The sequence below is a fragment of the Tamandua tetradactyla genome, chromosome 4 (genome assembly GCF_023851605.1).
Source record: "Tamandua tetradactyla isolate mTamTet1 chromosome 4, mTamTet1.pri, whole genome shotgun sequence".
Lineage (NCBI taxonomy): Eukaryota > Metazoa > Chordata > Mammalia > Pilosa > Myrmecophagidae > Tamandua > Tamandua tetradactyla.
Window position 1 is genome coordinate 4,626,986 of NC_135330.1, and position 20,032 is coordinate 4,647,017.

The 20,032-nt window shown below is 37.6% G+C and overlaps 1 protein-coding gene across 3 annotated transcripts in view; it reads right to left on the reverse strand.

Moving 5' to 3' along the window:
* Positions 1-16,205, reverse strand: part of SETDB1 (SET domain bifurcated histone lysine methyltransferase 1) — an 83,482-nt gene extending 67,277 nt beyond the window's left edge. For 2 of the 3 annotated variants that reach the window (XM_077156080.1, XM_077156078.1), the window contains exons 1-3: positions 16,074-16,205; positions 14,392-14,662; positions 13,735-13,886 (exon numbers count right to left, since the gene is read on the reverse strand). In XM_077156080.1, coding sequence (XP_077012195.1) covers positions 13,735-13,886; positions 14,392-14,651 — 412 coding nt within the window. In that variant the 5' untranslated portion in view covers positions 14,652-14,662; positions 16,074-16,205. The other variant, XM_077156079.1, reaches the window with a different exon arrangement.
* Positions 16,206-20,032: the final 3,827 nt, after the last annotated feature.

A 20,032-nucleotide genomic window follows, 5' to 3' on the forward strand; every position in this document is an offset into this window, starting at 1 on the left:
GATGCTAAATGACTCTCAGACCTTGAAATCTAGTGGAGTTTCTCCTACAGCCTTTCTGAACCATTTTGGTCCAGTAATCCCTGTTCACCTTTCAATTTCTCCCTATGACAATGGGTATATGTATTCTCTGACTGTCCCTGCACTGTATATTGGCAGCAGATAATCTGTTCTGAGTTTTTACAGGTCCAGAGTCAGAGGAGAATTTTTGCCTTAGAACAGACCATGTCTGTAACAGATTTTGATGTGATTTTGTTACTGAAATGGTTTAAGGCTTCTGTGATAATGTGATGGAGCAAATGTATTTTGCATATAGAAAAACATTATCTTTTTTGGGGTCCAGAGGGTGGAATGTGCTGGTTTGAATCTATTACGTACCCCAGAAAAGCCATATTTTAATCTTGACTCAATCTTGTGGAAGCAGTCATTTCTTTTAAGCCTGACTCAGCACTATAGGTAGGAAATTTGATTATCTCCACGGAGATGTTGCACACCCAATCTGATTAGATGGAGATGTGACTACACCCACTCCAGGTGGGTCTTGATTAGTTTATTGGGATCCTTTAAAAGAGGAAACATTTTAAAGAGAGTCAGAAATGACAGAGCCAACAAAAACTTTAGAGTAGAATTGACACAGATGCCAACATTTAAACAATAAAGACAAATGTCTGGAGATGCTTGGAGCCCAGCAGATGTCACCACAAGATATTAAACAAGCCAGAACCTGGAGAGAGCCAAGGGAAGCCAAGAGATGAAAGCCAGCCCTGGAGAAGTGAAGTGAAGAACCCCCACAGGAGCAGAGGTTGAAAGCAACAGAGCCCAGGAGTAAGGGACTAGATGCCAGCCATGTGACTACACAGCTGAGAGAGGTGTTCCTGACCAACTGCCTTCCTTGAATTAAGGTATTTTCTATTGGATACCTTAGTTTGGACATTTTTATAGATTTAGAACTGTAAATTTATAACTCATTAAATATCCTTTATTAATGCCATTCCAATTCTGGTATATTGTAATCTGACAGCTTACAAATGACACACAAGGATGGATGTTCATATGACTCAAGAGCTTTGTCCCTATGACTCCCAGGGGTGTAACTCTCCCTAACAATGTAGGGCAGAAATCCAGGGATGAGCCAGGACCTGGCACTAAGAGATTGACAAAACCTTCTTGACCAAAAAGGGGAAGAGAGAAATGAGACAAAATAAAACTTCAGTGTCTGAGAAATTTCAAACAGAGTTGACAGATTATCCTGGAGGTTATTCTTATGCTTTACATAGAAATCCTTTTTTCATTTACGCTATACTGGTGTGGCTAGAGGGAAGTACCTGAAACTGCTGAGCTGTGTTCTAATAGCCTAGAATCTTGAAGATGACTGTATAAAGGTATAACTTTTGCAATGTGACAGTGTGATTGTGAAAATCTTTTGTCTGTTGCTTCTTTTATCCAGGATGTTCTAGTTTGCTACCTGCCAGAATGCAATATACCAGAAACTGAAAGGCTTTTAAAGGGGGGGGGGGGGGGGATTTAATAAGTTGCTAGTTCACAGTTCTAAGGCTGTGAAAACGTCCCAATTAAAGTAAGTCTATAAAAATGTCCAAATTAAAGCACCAACAAGAGGTTACCTTCATTCAAGAAAGATTGATGAAGTTCAGGGATTCTCTTTCAACTGATAAGGCACATGGGGGAACATGGTAATGTCTGCTAGCTTCTCTCCAGGCTTCTTCTTTCATAAAACTCCCCCAGGGGCATTTTCCTTCTTCATCTCCAAAGGTTTTTGGGTGCATGGGCTCTTGTGGTTCTCATGGCTTTCTTGTGGCTCTGCATGATCTCTCCAAAGTATTTCTTCTTTTAAAAGATTCCAGTAAAGTAATCAAGACTCACCTGGAATGGGTGGAAGGACAGCTCCATCTAATCAAAGGTTAAGACCCACACTTGGGCGCCCCACATCTCCATAGAGATAATCTAATCAAGCTTCTAACCTACAATGCTGAATAGGGATTAAAAGAAATGGCTGCCTCCACAAGAGGATCAAGACTAAAACATTGCTTTTCTATGTTACATAATCCTTTCAAACTGGCACACAGGGTACGGACAGATGAATAAAAAATATGGATAAAAAATAAATAAACAATAGGGAAGACAAAGGGTAAAATAAATTGGGCAGGGTAAGGGGTATGGTATCTATAAGTTTTTTCTTTTTATTTCTTTTTCTAGAATGATGCAAATGTTCTAAAAAACGATCATGATGATGAACACACAACTATGTAATGATACTGTGAGCCACTGATTATACACAATGTATGGAATGTATGTGTGTGAAAATTTATCAATATAAATAATTTTTAAAAAGTTATTAAAAAAAAAACTTCGTCCCTGGTCTTGCCCTGCAAGGTTGTGCAGGGTTGTGCACCCTGAATCCTTACTGGCTTCCATGTGGCCCTTCTTCCTTCCTGGGACCAGAACAGGATAGAAAAACCTATGGTCAAGAAAAAGGAGACACAGACTCCAGCGAAAAAAAAGCAGAGGTATAGAAGGATATTCTCCAAGAAGAGCAAGTGTCAGAAAATAAAAACCTAAACAAAAGGTCCATCTTGGCCAGAAAGCATAAGGGGCCAGACCTGAGCCCAAAACATTAGAAATATCTATTTGATGCCTTTGATGTTTCATCCAACAATAACTTTAAGAGGGTTCCCATATCCACTGCTTTCCAGAGAAACTCTACGAATGCAATGAATGTGGATGAATCTTTAAGTACAAGACACATCATATTTATCATCAGCAAGTTCATGCCAGAGCAAAGCACTCTAAGCATGCTCAGCACAGGAAAATGCTCAGATACTTCTCCAACGTCACCAAACAGAATGTATACTGGAGAAAAGCCCTTTACTTGCAAATGCAGAAAGCGTTCAACTGTGGTACAAATCTCCTAAAACATCAGAAAATTCACACCAGAGAGAAGCCATATGAATGTAATGAAAGGGAAAACCTTTGCCTACAGCTCATGCTTCTTGCCACATCAGAAATGCCAACCCCAGCTCGTCCCTCACTCAGGATATCCTGAGCAATGTCAGATGTCCATGTGCCTTTGTTGGTTACTGGCATCCAAGAGAGTCACCTTGATAACTGTGTAACAGTTATGGCAAAATGCCTTCCTGTTCCAGAGAAATCTTTGGATCAAGAACTGGTATCAGGAAATATGTGGAGGGGCCAAGATGGTGGCTTAGCAATGTGTGTGTTTTAGTTCATCCTCCAGAACAACTACTAAATAACCAGAAACAATACAGAACAGCTCCTGGGGCCACGTCAGTGACTGGACATACAGCATACCCCAGTCTGGACTAGCTGGACCGGCTGCAGGCCCCCCCAGAACCATGAGTTCCCCAAGTTGTGGCAGCCAGCGCCCCTCCCCCACAGGCTGCTTCCCAGAGGGGAAAGAAAAGGGACTTTACCAGCAGCAGGGGCTGAGCCCAACCAAACACCAATTGTGGAATTAATTAACAAATTCTGACTACTAAAAATAGGCCCCTAGATCGAGAAACCTTCTCCACCAAAAGGGGGAAGAGTGAAATGAGACAAAGTGTCAATGGCTGAGAGATTCCAAATAGAGTCAAGAGGTTATCCTGGAGGTTGTTCTTACACATTAAGTAGATATCACCTTGTTATCCAAGAGGAAATGGAGAGGCTAGAGGGAACTGCCTGAAAATGTAGAGCTGTGTTCCAGTAGCCATGTTTCTTGATGATGATTGTATAAAGATATAGCTTTCACAGTGTGACTGTGTGATTGCAAAAACCTTGTGTCTGATGCTCCTTTTATCTACCTTATCAACAGGCGAGTAGAACATATGGAATAAAAATAAATAATAGGGGCCACAGTGGCTCAGCAGGCAAGAATGCTTGCCTGCCATGCCAGAGGACCCGGGTTTGATTCCCAGTTCCTGCCCATGTAAAATAAATAAATAAATAAAGGGGAAATTAAAAATAAATAAATAAATAAATAATAGGGGAACAAATGTTAAAATAAATTTAGTTTGAAATGCTAGTGATCAATGAAAGGGAGGGGTAAGGGGTAGGATATGTATAATTTTTTTTTCTGTTTTCCTTTTATTTTTGTTGTGTTTTTATTTCTTTTTCTGAATTGATGCAAATGTTCTAAGATATCATCATGATGATGAATATGCAACTATGTGATGATACTGTGAACTACTGATTACATATGTAGAATGGAATGATCACATATTAAGAATGTTTGTGTTTCTTTCCTGTAATTATTTTTTAATTTAAAAATTAATAAAAAAAATTTAAAGAGAAAAAAAACGTGGAGCTGTGTCCCAGTAGCCATGTTTCTTGAAGATGATTGTATGATGATATAGCTTTCACAATGTGACTGTGTGATTGTGAAACCTTGTGTCTGATGCTCCTTTTATCTACCTTATCAACAGACAAGTAAAACATATGGAATAAAGATGAATAATAGGGGGAACAAATGTTAAAATAAATTTAGAGTGAAATGCTGGTGATCGGTGAGGGGAAGGCGTGGGGGCTATGGTATGTATGAATATTTTTCTGTTTTCTTTTTTTTTTTTTTTTTTAAAGGAAAGACAGAGAGAAGGAAGGAAGGATAGAAGGAAGGAAGAGAGGAAGAAAGGGAAACATCTTTTAAACATTTTCTTGTTTTATTGTATTTTGTTTCTCCGTTTTCGTTACATGGGCTGGGGCCGGGAATCGAACCGAGGTCCTCCGGCATAGCAGGCAAGCACTTTGCCCGCTGAGCCACCGCGGCCCGCCCTCTGTTTTCTTTTTATTTCTTTTTCTGAATAGATGCAAATGTTCCAAGAAATGATGATGATGATAAACATGCAACTATGTGATGATATTGTGAATTACTGATTATTTATGTAGAATGAAATGATCAAAAGTTACGAACGTTTGCGTTTGGAGTTTTTTGGTATTTAAAAAAAAATTTTTAATTAATAATAATAATAATAACAAAATAATTTAAAAAAAGAACTGGTATGAGGAGAGAGAAAGAAAATATACCAAGGGAAGTCCGAAAGGCCCACAGAAACTGAAAGAGCCATTTTGAAACCAAGGCCCAGGAGAGAAGGACCAGTAGACATCACCACGTTTCTTCCCAGGAACAGAGGAACCCCAGATGCTAACAGTCTTTCCTCAGCGAATATATCATCCAATACCCAGCCAGGGAAAGAATAAAGGATAAAGTCTGCATACCTGCTAAGTATGTCTCTTTTCTTAAATGGAAGTATAGATATATAAACACTGTCAAGCAACCAACAACGTCTACCACACCATACATGTAAGATTCCTGGAGGGAAATACTGAAAAAAAAACAGTAATTGAAGTCACGCAGTATTAAAACAAAAAATCTGATTACATTTGAAAATGGGAAAAACAGATGTGATTTTCAGAAACCAGTAGAAGGGTTGTTAAAATATCAAAATTAATATGATTTTGGGCCAATATAAAACTAAAAGTTTATTTAATAATTGAATACATAATCCATAATCAATATTCTTCATTTAATTAAAACACATTGAATTTTGGGCATTGTTAATAAGAAAATCCATTCATTATAGATAATAATAAAAACCTGAAATATAAATCATGCACTGGGCTCATCAAAATCTCAATAGATTATAAATGCCAATGGCAACATTCTCTGAATATAAAATAAACTATATATTCAGGATAAACTGTGTAAAGTCCACTCAGAAAATAAAAACATCTAGGAGGAAGATAAAATTAAATTTAGAGTTCTATTTTATCATGATATAACCACATAACTAATTGAACAAGACATACTGAACTTCCTATGTATACATTTCTGAAAGAAAATTATTGCCTTTATTGGACTTAATTATGAAATAGACTAGGGGAAAATAAAACATTCAATTACAAAAGCAGAAATTAAATTAAAATTTAAAATACTAAAATGCATGGAGCACTTCATAAAGTAATTTGTGATATACAAACTCATTAGAAAGAATGAATGATAAGAGACTGTGAGACTGTTTTTCTGAAAAGCAATAAACATAAAAATTTCTATATGGACTAAAAGAAGTAAAATTCACTATATTAGGAAAGACAACAAAGATAAACCTACAGATATGATGCTATGTTAATAATCAAAAGAAAATGAGATGCAAAATGTAAAAATCCCTGCTAAGACACTTATGCTCTCAAGGAAAGGTAATAACAAAATTGTAGAGTTGGCAAAGTATCTGAAAACATCAGTAATTATATGTAAAAATGAAAATATTATAAATAATTAACTCAAGATTATATATCTCTGTGGTATACTGGATTATGTACCCAATACAAGTTCTTAATCTGCATTCCTGTGGGTGTGAACCTATTGTAAACAAAACCTCTTGAAGATGCTATTTTTAGTTAAGGTGCTGCCAAATGAGTAAGGGTGAGTCTTAATCCATATTACTGAAGGCTTTTTAAAGGGAGGAAACCAGAAGCCAGCAGTTGGGAAAGGCCACAGACAGAAGCTGGAAGTCAGTGGAAATCAGCAGAAACTAGAAAAGCAGACACAAGAAGAGAGAGACTGCCATATGATAGGAGCAGAGAAGCAAGCCAAAGAATCACAGGGATTGTGACAAGCCAACACCAGAATGCAAGTCTTTGGGGAGAAACCATGGTTTTGCCAGGGCCTTGATTTTGGCTTTCTAGCCTCAAAACCATTAGGCAATAAATGATCATTGTCTTAGCCAAAAAAGAAAAAGAAAAAAAAAAGAACCAGTGTCAGGGTGGGCCACTTTTTCAGTTGCTTTGATGCTGCTCATTGCTCAGCACCAGTGGTCAATGGGGGTATAAACCACTGCTGCTTGGCAAGGTCTCAGCTACTTCGAGGACAGCCCTTGAAGCAGAGGGATGTGGTGGTGGTGAGCAGTCAGCAGCACCTATGTCCACCTCTTTTTGTGTGTGTCCATCAAGCTTGGGCCCTGTCACCTACACCTTTCCAGGATTTCAGTCTGCAGACTCTCAGCCCACTGTGGTCCTGAGCCTACTCCCTTGCAGCCGGCAGGATTTTTGCCTACACAGGGGTATGGGGAGTGGGAAGTGTGGCAGGAGGCCTGAGGCCCTGGGCTGGATAATGTGCTTCTGAGGGGAGCCCTGGCACCCAGGTACCCCCAATGGACTGCACTAGATCTTGCTTGTCCTGTGGTCCAGACCCTGAACTCAATTCCTGATTCCTAGAAGGAGGATGAATGCACCATGGGCCCTTCCTGGGGCAAGCATTATACCAGACAGATGGCCTGATTCAATCTGATGGATCACTCAGGACATGGGCTCTTTTGGGGCTTTGAATGTTGCCGCTGCAGGAAAGCCCTGCCTGGCCCACATGGCAGGGCCTCAGGAGGAGCTGACAGCAGCCTGTTCAGCCTGCATTCACCCAGGCTTTTGTCTTTGATCAGACATAACCATGGTCAGTTCAGGTTTGTTCCACTCACCTCAGGAAGCTGCTCCCAGCTCCTCTGCCCCTGTCCCTCACGTTCCATCCTTCCCCACTGTCATGTCCACATGGCAACGCCTACCCTTGCTTTCTATCCAAGTGTGGGTGGATGGGACTCCGTGTTTTCCAGGGGAGTGCCTTTTGTTCCAGAATTTCGATACAGCATGAAAAGGTGTTGCTAAGTAATATGACTTTTGATGGAGAAGATGCTGACCCCATGTTTCTGTTTGGAGAAAAAAGACTGAGAGCAATGGGTATTTGGGTATTTGGATCTAAAAGCCCTGAGGTAGGGCAGGAGATGGGCTTCCCATCAAGCAATCAGTGAACATAAGGGGAGGGGAGGTTCCCACACAATTGAGTACAGAAGTGCATTTCCACTGGAAATTGTTTTACTGGACTAAGAAATTTTTACTCTTGGGTTCTTTTCAAAGAACTATAAAATTATAACTCTTCAACAACTCAAAAAAGAATTGTACACTATGATCAAGTAGGCTTTATCCCTAAAAGGCAAGGTTAGTTCAACATAAGAAAATCCATTAATGTAACCCACCATATTGACAAAATTAAAGAAAAAAATACATACATGATCATCTCAATTGACACAGAAAAAGCATTTTATAAAATCCAGCTCTCCTTCATGATAAAAAGTTAGAATACTAAGAACAGAAGGAAACTTCCTCAATATGATACAGGGCGTATATGAAAAGCCCACAGCTAACATCCTAATTAATGGTGAAAGACTAAAACCTTTCTCTCCAAGATAAGGAACAAGACAAGGATGCCCACTGTCATCACTGTTATTCAATACTGTACAGAAATTCTTGCCAGAGCAATTAGGCAAGAAAAAGAAATAAAAGACATCTAAGTTGGGAAGGAAGAAATAAAATTTTCCCTGTTTGCAGATGCTATGATCCTATATAAAGAAAATCTTGAAAAATCCACAACAAAGCTCTCAGAGCTAATAAATTCAGCAAAGTTGCAGGTTACAAGATCAACAGGCAAAACAGTAGTGTTTTATATACATAAGTAATGAACAATCAGAAGAATCAAGAAAAAAGTTCCATTCACAAGAGCAACCCAAAGAATCAAATATCTAGGACTAAATTTAAGCAAGAACTTCATACAGAAAACTAGAAAACACTACCAAGAAAAATTAAAGAAGTCCTAAATAAATGGAAGAATATTCTATATTCATGGATTGGAAGACTAAATATAATTAAGATATCAGCCCTACTGAAAACAATTTATAAATTCATTGCAATTCCTATCAAAATTCCAACAATCTTCTCTGCAGAAATGGAAAAACAAATCATCAAATTTATACAGAAGGATACGGGGCCCCAAACAGCTAATGCCATCTTGAAAAAGAATGTAGTTAGAGGAATCACACTTCCCAATCTTAAAACTTATTACAAAGGCACAGTAACATGGTACTGGTAAAAGGCACCAGCAAAACTGCACAGAGAGGCTCAAGGTCACATATACAGACCAATGGAATAGAACTAAGAGCTCAGAAATCAATCCTCAGACTTAGGCCAACTGATTTTTGACAAGATGGCAAAGACTATTTATTCACTTGGGAAACAACTGTCTCTTCAAGAAATGATGCTGGGAAAATTCAATCTCCATTTACAAAAAAAAAAAAAAAAAAAGAGGACCCCCTACCTCACACCATATATAAATAGTAACTCATGTGGGTTAAAGACCTAAACAGAAGAGATACAACTATCAAACTTTCAGAAAAACACTGGAAAACATCTTCAGCACCTTGTGTTAAGCAACGGTTTCTTAGGCTTTACAGCCAAAGCACAAACAACAAAAGGAAAAAATAAATAGAACTTCATCAAAATAAAAAACTTTTGTGTCTCAAAGAACTTTATCATGAAGGTAAAATGGCTGCTACTAAAAAAAAATAATAATGGAAAATAAAAAGTGTAGGAGAGAATGCAGAGAAATAGGTATATTCATTCACTGCTTATGGCAATGTGAAATGGAAGACTGACAAACTGTGGAAGGCAGTTTGGCAATTCCTCAGAAAGTTAAGTATAGAACTATCATATGCCCTGACAATCCCACTATTAGGTATATACCTTAAAGAACTGAAAGCTGGTTCTTGAAGGATAGTTTCACACTGATGTTTATAGCAGCATTATTCCAAAAGATGGAAGTAACCCAAGTGTCTATCATCCAATGAACTGATAAAGAAAATGTGGTACATATCATATAATGGAATATTATTCATCTATAAAAAGGAATGAAGTTCTGATTTATATGACAACATGTATGAAACTTGAAGACATCATGTTGGATGAAATAAGCCAGGCACAAGAGGACAACATTGTATGATCTCACTGATTCAAAACAATAAGAATAAGCAAACTCATAGAATCAGAATCTAGAATACGGGTTCGCAGGGGATGGGATGAGGATAGCGAATGGGAAGTTAAGGCTTAAAATGTACACGGTTCCTGTTTGGTAATGGATGGTGGTGATGGTAGCACAACACCGTGAACAGTAATTAACACTACTGAAATATATATATATATCTGAGTATGATTAAAAGGGGAAACGTTATATTGTATATATGGTTACAGGATAAAACTAACAAAAAAAAGCCATGCAACTACACCACACAAACAGTCAACCCTAACATAAACATGGGCTTTAATTACTTGTACAATTATTAAAATGTGCCATTAACTGTAACAGATGTTCCAAACCAATGCAAGGTCTTGGTAATGGAGTAGTATATGGGAATCCTGTATTTTACGCATGACTGTTCTGTAAAATCACAACTTCTCTAATACAGGAAAAAAAAGACATCAAAAGCTGATTTTTAGGAAAAAAGCAACAAAACTGATAGATTTTAGTTAGATGAACAAAGAAAAAGGAGAGAGAGAAAAAAACAAATTACCAAAATCAGGAATGAAAGAAGAGCCATCACTACAGAATTCACGGATATTAAAAGGATAATTTAAGACAATACTATGAACAATTTTTTCAATAAATTAGACAACTTAAATGAAATTCCTAGAAAAACACAAATTACCAAAACCAATCCAAGGTGAAACAGAAAAGCCTAAAAAGATATACATTAAGCCAAAAAATGAATTAGTAATTAAAAAGTATCCCACAATAAATTCAATATGATATATTGGACTGGATCCGGAAACAGAAAAATAACAGAAATTGAGTGAAATTTAGTATATTAGATCAAAGTAATGTACCAGGTTTGCCTCTTCGTTTTGACAAATGTACTTTGGTAACATAAGATATTAACAATCAGGGAAACTAGATGAAAGGTATACAGAAACTCTACATACTATTTTTCCAAATGCTCTTTAAATCAAGAATTATTGTAAAATTAAAATGTTGTTTAAAAAGTCTTCCCATGAAGAAAAGTCAAGGGCAAGATGACTTCACTGGTAAATTTATCAAACATTTAAGGAAGAAATAAGACCATTCCACACAAACTCAGAGGTGGACGGAACACTTTCCAACTTAATTTATAAGGCCCATATTACCCTGATACTAAAGCCAAACAAAGACAGCGCAAGAAAACTACGAACCATTATTCCAGATAAACATGATGCAAAACTCCTTAACAAAATATAATTAAATCTAATCTGGCAATATATAAAAAATATATACACCAAGACCAAAACAGGTTTATTCCAGGAATGCAAGGTTGGTTTAACATCCAATAATTAATTATTGTAATACACTCTACGAAGAGAATGAAAGACAAAGGCCATGTGATCATCTGAGGATACAGAAAAAGTATGTGACAAAACCCAATACACTGCTATGATAAAACGCTCAGCAAACTAGGAATAGAAGGGACTTCCTTCAACCTGATAAAGGACATCTACAAAAAAAAACAATAGTTAACAACATAATTAACAGTTAAAGACAAACTGCTTTCTGCCTAAGATCAGGAACACAGAAAAGAAGTCTGCTCTGATGACTATCACATTATTACAGCATATTATTGTTTTGTTGAAAAGAAAAACAATTGGGGGTGGGGGGCAAGGAGGGAAGTGCACAGGCCAGGAATCCAACCCGGGTCTCCTGCATGGCAGGCGAGAGTTCTACCACTGAACTACCCTGGCACCCTCCAGGAAGTCAGTGCTTAAAATTTTTATTCAATATTGTACTGGAGGTTCTAGTGAGTGTAATAAGACAAGAAAAAAGATATAAAAGACAACCAGATTAGAAAAGAAGAAGTTTTATTTGCAGACATGATCTTTTATATTGAAAATCCTAAGGAACCCATCCACAAGAAGCTTCTAGAACTAATATGTGAGTTTATCAAGGTTGCAGGCTACAAGATAAATATACAAAAATCAACTGTATTTTTGCATCCTAACAACAAAGAATCCTAAAATGAAATTAAGAAAATAATTCCATTCACACTAGCATCAATAAGAATAAAATACTTGCAAATAAATTTAACAAAAAGCACAAAATTATAAAACATTGCTGAGAGAAATTAAAGAAAACATAAATAGATAAACTGTGTTTGTGGTTTAGAAGACTCAATATTGTTAAACTGCCAATACTTCCCAAACTGATCTCCACATAGTCCCTATCAAAAATTTCAGCAGGCTTTTTGGCAAAAATTGACAAACATCCTAAAATTTATATGGGATATATATTAATACAAATAAGCATGGAGGACTTACACTGATTTCAATATTTACCAAAAAGTTATAGTGTGAGCATGACAGATATTTAGATCAATGTAATTAACACAACAGAATTCAGAAACAGATAATCCACATATACGGTCAATGAATATATATATATTTTTTGCATGAGCAGGCCCCGGGAATCAAACCCAGATCTCCAGCATGGCAGGCAAGAACGCTGACTGCTGAGTCACCATGGCCCACCCATGGTCAATGTATTTTTTGTTTATTTACTTATTTTTTTGATTTTGACAAATGTTCCAAAGGACAGCCTTTACATTAAATGGTGGTGGAACTTGATAGTGACATGCAAAACAAAATCCTCAACCCTTACTTTAAAAACTTTTACTCTTCAAAAGACACCATTAAGAAAATGAAAAGGTCAGCCACAATCTCAGAGAAAATATTTGGAAAAACATATCTGATAAAGGAATTGTACCCAGAATACACGAATAAGTCTTCTAAGTCTATAGAAAGAAAGTAAACCATCCCAACTTTCCAAAAAGGCAGAAGATCTGAAGAGTTACTTCTTTCAGAATATATATAAAAGATAAATAAGTACATGAAAGAAGCTCAATATCGTCATTCGTGAAATGCAAATTATAATCACAATGTGATAGACACCACTACACACCCACCAGAATGGCTGAAATAAAAGACTGACAACTGAAAGCACTGACAAGGATGCAGGAAACGAAACACTCATGATTTGCTAGTAGGAATGTAGCCTGGTATAGTTACTATAGTCTAGCAGTTCTTAAAAGGTCAAACATCCATTTTCCATAAAAGGTAGTAATTCTACTACTAGATATATATCCAAAAGAAATGAAATATACACAGACTTACATGCAAACGTTCATAACAACATTACCCAGAATAGTCAAAACCTGGAAAAATCTAGATTGTTTATCAACCAGGGAATGGATAAAAACATGTCGTCTGTTCATACAATGGAATATTAGGCAGCAAAATAAGAACTAATTATTTATACATGCAACACTGGGGATGAAACTTGAAAACATTATGTTACATGACAGAAGCCAGACACAGAAGACAACAGACTGAATGATTCTGTTTTTAAAAAACTTCTAGAAAAGGAAAAACTAGAGCAACAGAAGGCAGATCAGTGGTACCTGGGGGTGAAAATGGGGATTGATGGGAAACAGGCACAAGGGAACTTTTAGGGGTAATCCAAGTATTCTAAAACTGGATTGTGGGGAAAGTTGCAAAATTGTGTAAATTTACTAAAATTCAAACCATACACTTAAAATGAGTGGATTTTATGGTATGTAAATTATACACACATAGGCACTAATGCCACCTACAAAGAAAAGCAAGGGAATTCAGAATAGAGATTATCCAGGATAGGGAAAGGAGGACAATGCAATTAGACATTGTATTTATTATGCTAACAATATTCTATTCTTTTCCTCTAGCAGGCAAGTCAGGTAGTTTGGAATATGAAGTTAGTGATAACAGTTTCTCCTCTTCTGTTTTCATCTGCTCCTCTTTCAGAGTTTCAACTTCAATCTTTGAAACTTCCCTATCCAAAGCCTTATCTCTTACCTGAATCAATACTGAGGACATCATCATCTTCATCAGGAATCTCAATTATTTCTGTAGGCCGGGAAGCTTCATCCTCAGAGCTACTTTCCCGATACTGCAGTCCCAGCTTGGAATAGAAGTCCTTCACCAAAGACTCACAATTAGTCACTGCCCTAATATTGGAATATATGTAGAAAAGCAGAGAAGGTAGGTGTAAGAGTCGTTAGGATTTATATATATTTAAATATAGACTGCCCTTAACTTACAGACCATATTCCAAAGTGTCTGTTTAGAATTTGGAATGCTTACCATAGAAAAACATTTTAAATGGTGGTATGGTTTCCAAACTAGTTCCTTGAAAATCTGGAAAATAAGTTCAAAGTCTTTTCAACCTTACTTCATAATTTACTTTGTGATTATTTGAAAATATGTTCTCAGTGACAAAGAGGGCACCAGAAACTAATCTTTTTGGGGTTTAGAAGCTGATAGAAGTTTTAGGAACTCATTAATGCTCCATAACCACATAAGTCAGAAACTCATGACAATCCTCACTCCTTAGGTGATCTTACTAGGGAAAAAAGTAGTAAAGCATAATGTGTTTGGCACTGTGTCATGAACAATTATACTTTAAAAAACGCCAACGGAGAGAGTTCCTTCTCGTTTTCATGCAGTCCTCACCTGGACGCATCATCAAAGAGCTGATCAACATGGGCCACTTCAGATTCCTTCTGTATTACCCATGTCTCCAACTCTGCTAGCTGCTTCTTGCGTTGCTGTACACAGTCCATCTTTTCCAATTCTTCATCAATGAACTGCCGAAGTTCCTCCATAGAAATGCCCAGCTCCTCCACTACTGCCTGTTGCAGCTCTGCAATCTCTTCAGACTCCACTGCAGCTGTTGCTGCATTCAAACCAATGCACCCAGGGAGGGAGGACATCCTGTTGTCCTCTGCATGGAACAGAAAACTAAAATTACCTTTAGGGTCATTATCACCACAATTAATAAAGAATTTCAGTTCCCTAATAGGGAACTTATTCCTACTAATAGACTTATTCCTACTGTGCTGTTATCAAAAAAAAAAAAACAAAAAAAAAACAGTTAAATTTGATTCTATATTCTCTCTTCCAATTCTCCAGAACCTGTTGCTGAGATTTTGTAGAGTTCTCAGCTCACACTACAGACTAAGAGGATTGATTTAAAATTTTGGGAGGGCATGGAGAACATGATCCCATAGGCTATCTAGTTATCTTACCTTAAAACTCACAACATATAAATGTTTATTTTAGCTGTCAAGTTCTGTACCTGCATCTCATATCAGTATATTACCAAATGTCAGGAACTGCTTATATTTACATTGTCCTTTCTTTTTTTTTTTTTATGCAGCATCTAACATGTAACATGTAACATTTAAGCCAGCGAGAGAGCTTTTGAAATGAGCCTTTAAAATTAAGTTGGAGGCATTCCACGTGGGGAAAATCCATGAAAGCGTTTCAACAACTTCGGATGTTTGGGGGTAAACCATAGGTGGTGGTGAGATACGAAGCTGAAAAGCTAACTTGGGGGCCGTATTGCAGAATGACGTGAGAGTCCCACTGAATAAGTTTTATTTAATTCATTTTGTAATACGGAGCTACTGAAATGTTTTAGGAAACTGAAGAGAATCAATCTACAGGTCAATCTTTTTGACCTAATATGTTCTTTATTTGACTAATGAAACAGAACTATGTCTACATATTATGCCAAATTTGAACAAATACCCTCAATCGGGGAAAGATTATCTGTAGCTTACTTTACACTTGATTCCCCTACTTTGCTTCCATGAGAAAATGTACATCTACATTTGATTGTTGTTTGTAATGCCCCTTAAAAGGCTACAATGCGTAAGCACAGGCAAGCGTGTAGCAAAAAGAGGTTTCTTCGAAGGAAAGAGAAATAAATTAGTCTGGGAATAAAATATGGCTACCAAATAAAATTCACAGTCAAAATAACCCTCGTTAGTATGAAATTCTTTTTCGATCAAAAGTTTAAAGCAGGACTGATACCGAATTCTGGGTTTAAAGAAAGATTGATGCTGAATTCTATGCCAGTTCTCTGTCCTCCATCTTTCCTTTCCTCACACTCGCCCCTCCCCCGTGCTACCCATTTTAGGGGTACGTTCCACCCACCCGCAATCCAGGCTGAGTCCCGCCCACGCTCGCTTCGTGGGGAAACTTCCTTTTCACCCCCACCCGACCTCCTCCCGCAAACAAAAATCCCACCCGGGCCTTTAGGCTCCGAATACCTCAATTAACAGTAGACCCCAAACCTCCCCGCATCCCGCTCCAAAAGCTCTGCTTTACCAACCAGATCCTAGACTTACGACTTAGGGATCGGCCTCCACGGGAAAAGGAAACAACGAAACCGAAGGGAAAAGGGAGCAGGGGGAGGGATGGAAACGCGAAAGAGGGAAGGGGAAGCTGCAGACACGCCCGGAAGTAAACCTTAAACACTGTTCCGGTCACGGCGACGGTAGCCTGACGGGGTCAAACCCAAAGCCGCGCGGAGTCCCCAGAGAGTCTAGGCCAACTAAGGCAACCACGCATGCGTGAAGCCGAGTCGGCTACCGCACACGTGAAAAGCGTTTGCTCGCGGGTCCGGTACTTTGAAGAATCCTGCGGTGCTTCTCTGCTGGTAGCGACAGAGCTACATTTATCGTGTAAAGACTCACTCGGCAAACACTTAGATTTAGAGTTCTTTTCTCACTTTTATTTGAATTTGTATTATTACTTAAGTCGTAGGAATTTAGCAAGTCGAAAGGTAACAAGATGTAGTTAGAAAAATGTAATCTCCTCCCCTTTCCGCCGTCACTTCCCCTACTCCTTTGAGGCGCTTACATACACATTCATGTATGGAAATTGTTTTGTTTTCACTTAACATGGGTATATCCCTTGACGTTAATAAAGGTAAAATACCCTTTTGACAGCTATATAGTAGTTCGTAGTATAGTTAAACCATATTTAGAAATTTAGTTTGCAGTTTTCAGCCACTACAAACAATGCAACAATGCAAAACATTAACATTATTTTGAAGTAGTACTTTTTTGTTGAAAAGATTCCCCAAAATGGAATCTCGAGCAAAAGATAGGTACATTTTTCATTTTAGTAGAAATTACTTTGCAAAAAGGTAACAGTTCACACTCTGATTAGCAAAGATCTTCTCTTGAAACATTAATACTTGTTTGTCCTAGTTTGGAAATGTTTACTATAGCTTTCTCCTCCTCTACATTATTTTTATTTTTCTTTTAGCTCTTTTTTTCTCGTCAGGAAAACTTCCAGAGCTTCCTAAACGGCATGTCTTGTAGATTAATTCTACATGTAGCTCTAAAATGTGGTTCTGATCATGTCACTCACTTCCTTTTAAAGGTTCTGTTTTAAAACATGAGCATGCTGATGTTCATATCAGCACTATTCACAATTTTCAGAAGATGGAACCAATCCAGGTGCCTGTCAACAGACGAATGGATAAACAAAATGTGGTATATACATGTGATGGAATATTATGCAGCAGTAAGATGAAATGATGTCCCAAAGCATATGACAATGTGGAGGAACGTTGAAGACATAATGCTGAGTGAAATAAGTCCGACACAAAAGGACAGATACTGTATGATTCCATTTTTACGACTGTGATCAAGTTAAAGCCACCAGTGTTTTGGAGCAGTAGAAGGAAAAATTTGAGATGAGGGCATGGTAGTCCGTGACAAACTGTGGGACCTGTTCTGTAGCTGCTTGTTATGAAGTGTGCTTTGAAAATTGTTTTTTTTCTTCCTTTTCTGTATGTTATATTTTACAACTAAAAATGGTTTAAAAAAAACTATAGGCAATTATAGTAATACTAGATAAAATAAACACCTGAAATAAAAATTTGAAAATATTTAGGAACATAGATCACTACTATAGCAAAGGTGATATTTGTGATAACTTTTTACTTGATATTTTGAGAGTGCATACAGAATGCCTAATCAAATGGTATTTAAGATAATGTCTAATGTTTACAGTTCAAGTAACTCTGATATCTGTATTTATAGATTTTCTTCCTTCCTTGCTTTAATTTTAAATTGGTTTATGAAACATATTGTACAAACAGGCTTTATGATGATTCCTTAGGTTTTTTTTAAATATGCCTGTAGATAAGCTAACTAGGATATCCATTTTAGGTGGTTAAGATTCCCATATGTCAATGGTAAAAATATTTGTATATTTATATTTTCCTGAAATGAGGAAAATATTTAGTAATATAGATCATTACTATAGCAATGCAGATATTTGTAAGAACTTTCTACTAGATATTTTGAGAACATTCACAGTTTTGACAGCTGATCAAATGATATCTTAGTTTTTAATACTTAGAGTTTAAGAACTTTGCTATCTGAATATGTAGATTTTTTTTCTTGTTGCCTTAATTTTAAACTGATTTATGAAACTTGTGCAAACACAGGCTTTACAATAATTATATGGACACTTTATTTATGCCTATGGTTAAGCTAACTTAGATATTCATTTTTGTTGGTTTTAAGTATATTATTTGTTTCCTTAAATAAAAAAAAACTAAACAAAAAGGAGTAACTGTCCTAGACCACTATCATGGTCAGGTTCATGTGTCAGCTTGGCTAGGTGGTGGTACCTGTTTCTCTGGTTGGGCAAGTGCTGGCCTGTCTGTTGCTATGAGGACATTTCATACAATTAAATCATGATCATGTTGGCTGCACCCACAGCTGATTGCATTTGTAATCAGCCAAGGGGCGTGTCTTCTGCAATGAGTGATGCTTAATCTAATCACTGGAAGCCTTTTAAGGAGGATTCAGAAGAGACAGCTATCTTCCTGCTTCAGCCCACGAGCCTCTCTTGTGGAGTTTGTCCAGACCCTCCATCGGAGTGGTCAGCTGCACAGCCTGCCCTGTGGATTTTGGAGTCATCCATTCCTGTGGTTGTCCAGCTAGCCTCTCCTAAGAGTTCATGAGGAACTTCATCGGAGCTGCCAGCTTGCAGCCAGCCATACAGACCTTGGACTCTACGTTCCCACGGTTATGTGAGACACTTTTATAAATTTTATATCTGCACATATTTCCATGCTTCACCCCTGCAGGATTAATTCCTGCCTCTGTGTTTCCATTGCCTTAGTTCATTCCGCTAGTGAGTTGACTTGCGTATGTTTGTTTCCTCTGGCTTGTGATCAACTCAAGAGTCTGTCTTAATGACCTTTGTTTCTCCTAGCACCTACACAGGGGGCCCCTTAATGTATGCTGAATGAAGGGAAATCTTTGCTATGCCCTGGTTAAGTATATTTCCGTTAGATTCTTGCAGCTTTCCAGTGTCTTTGTGGGGGAGGTGGGTCTGGTGAGGAAAAACAGGAGCTGCTTGGAGCATCATATTCCAGTTTGATTTCTTCATTGCCCAGAAAGCTAAAGTGGTCAGTCCTGTAGAAATCAGCAGAGAGATGCAGGAAGTGTGCTCTAAGGCCTTGCTTACTCAACATGCAAGGCCTTAGAGCATGAGTTGTGCAACTAGGTGAATGAACCATGAGAACAGAATGTTGAGTGAAATAAGCCAGTAATGAAAAGACAGATAGTATAATGCATCACTTATATGGACTAACTACAATGTGCATACTCTGAAAATTGAATTTGAGAGCAGAGATGGTCAGGAAAGTCTCATTGTAAAGGTTCATGCTCTAAGGCCTTGCATACTCAACATACTAAATATGTTCAAAATTCGAAATCTCCAGTCCTGCTCAAGATGTGCCAAATCCAAATTTGCATTTTAATAAGCCTACAGGCTGATTTGTTTGTACATTAAAACTTCTCTGAGGCAAACTCTGGATTTCATCTCTCAGCTTCTCTTGGCTTTCTCCAGGTTCTGGCTATTTCTGTGAGTTCTTGCTCAGCACCCAGAGTATTTCTGTTTTCATCTCCAAATGTCTATGTCTGCTGTCTGTGTTGGCTCCTTAAGGACTCCAGTAAATTAACTAACACCCACCTTGAATGGCCGGGGTCACATCTCCATGGAAATAATATAATCAAAATGTCCCATCCAAACAATGGGTCTGCATCCCCAAGATTGGATTAGGATTAAGAGAACATGGCTTTTCTGGGGTACATAACAGTTTCAAACCAGCACACAAATGCTTGTGAGGAAGCAGGGTTTCCCCAAGTGGAGAAGTTTTAATATTTCCACATTTTTCCCTAGTTCCTCAATGGGATTTTTAAATCTTCTGTACCAGGTTACTCTGGATGTATCAGATTATCACACTAACCTGTACAAACCAACAAAGTCTCACTCC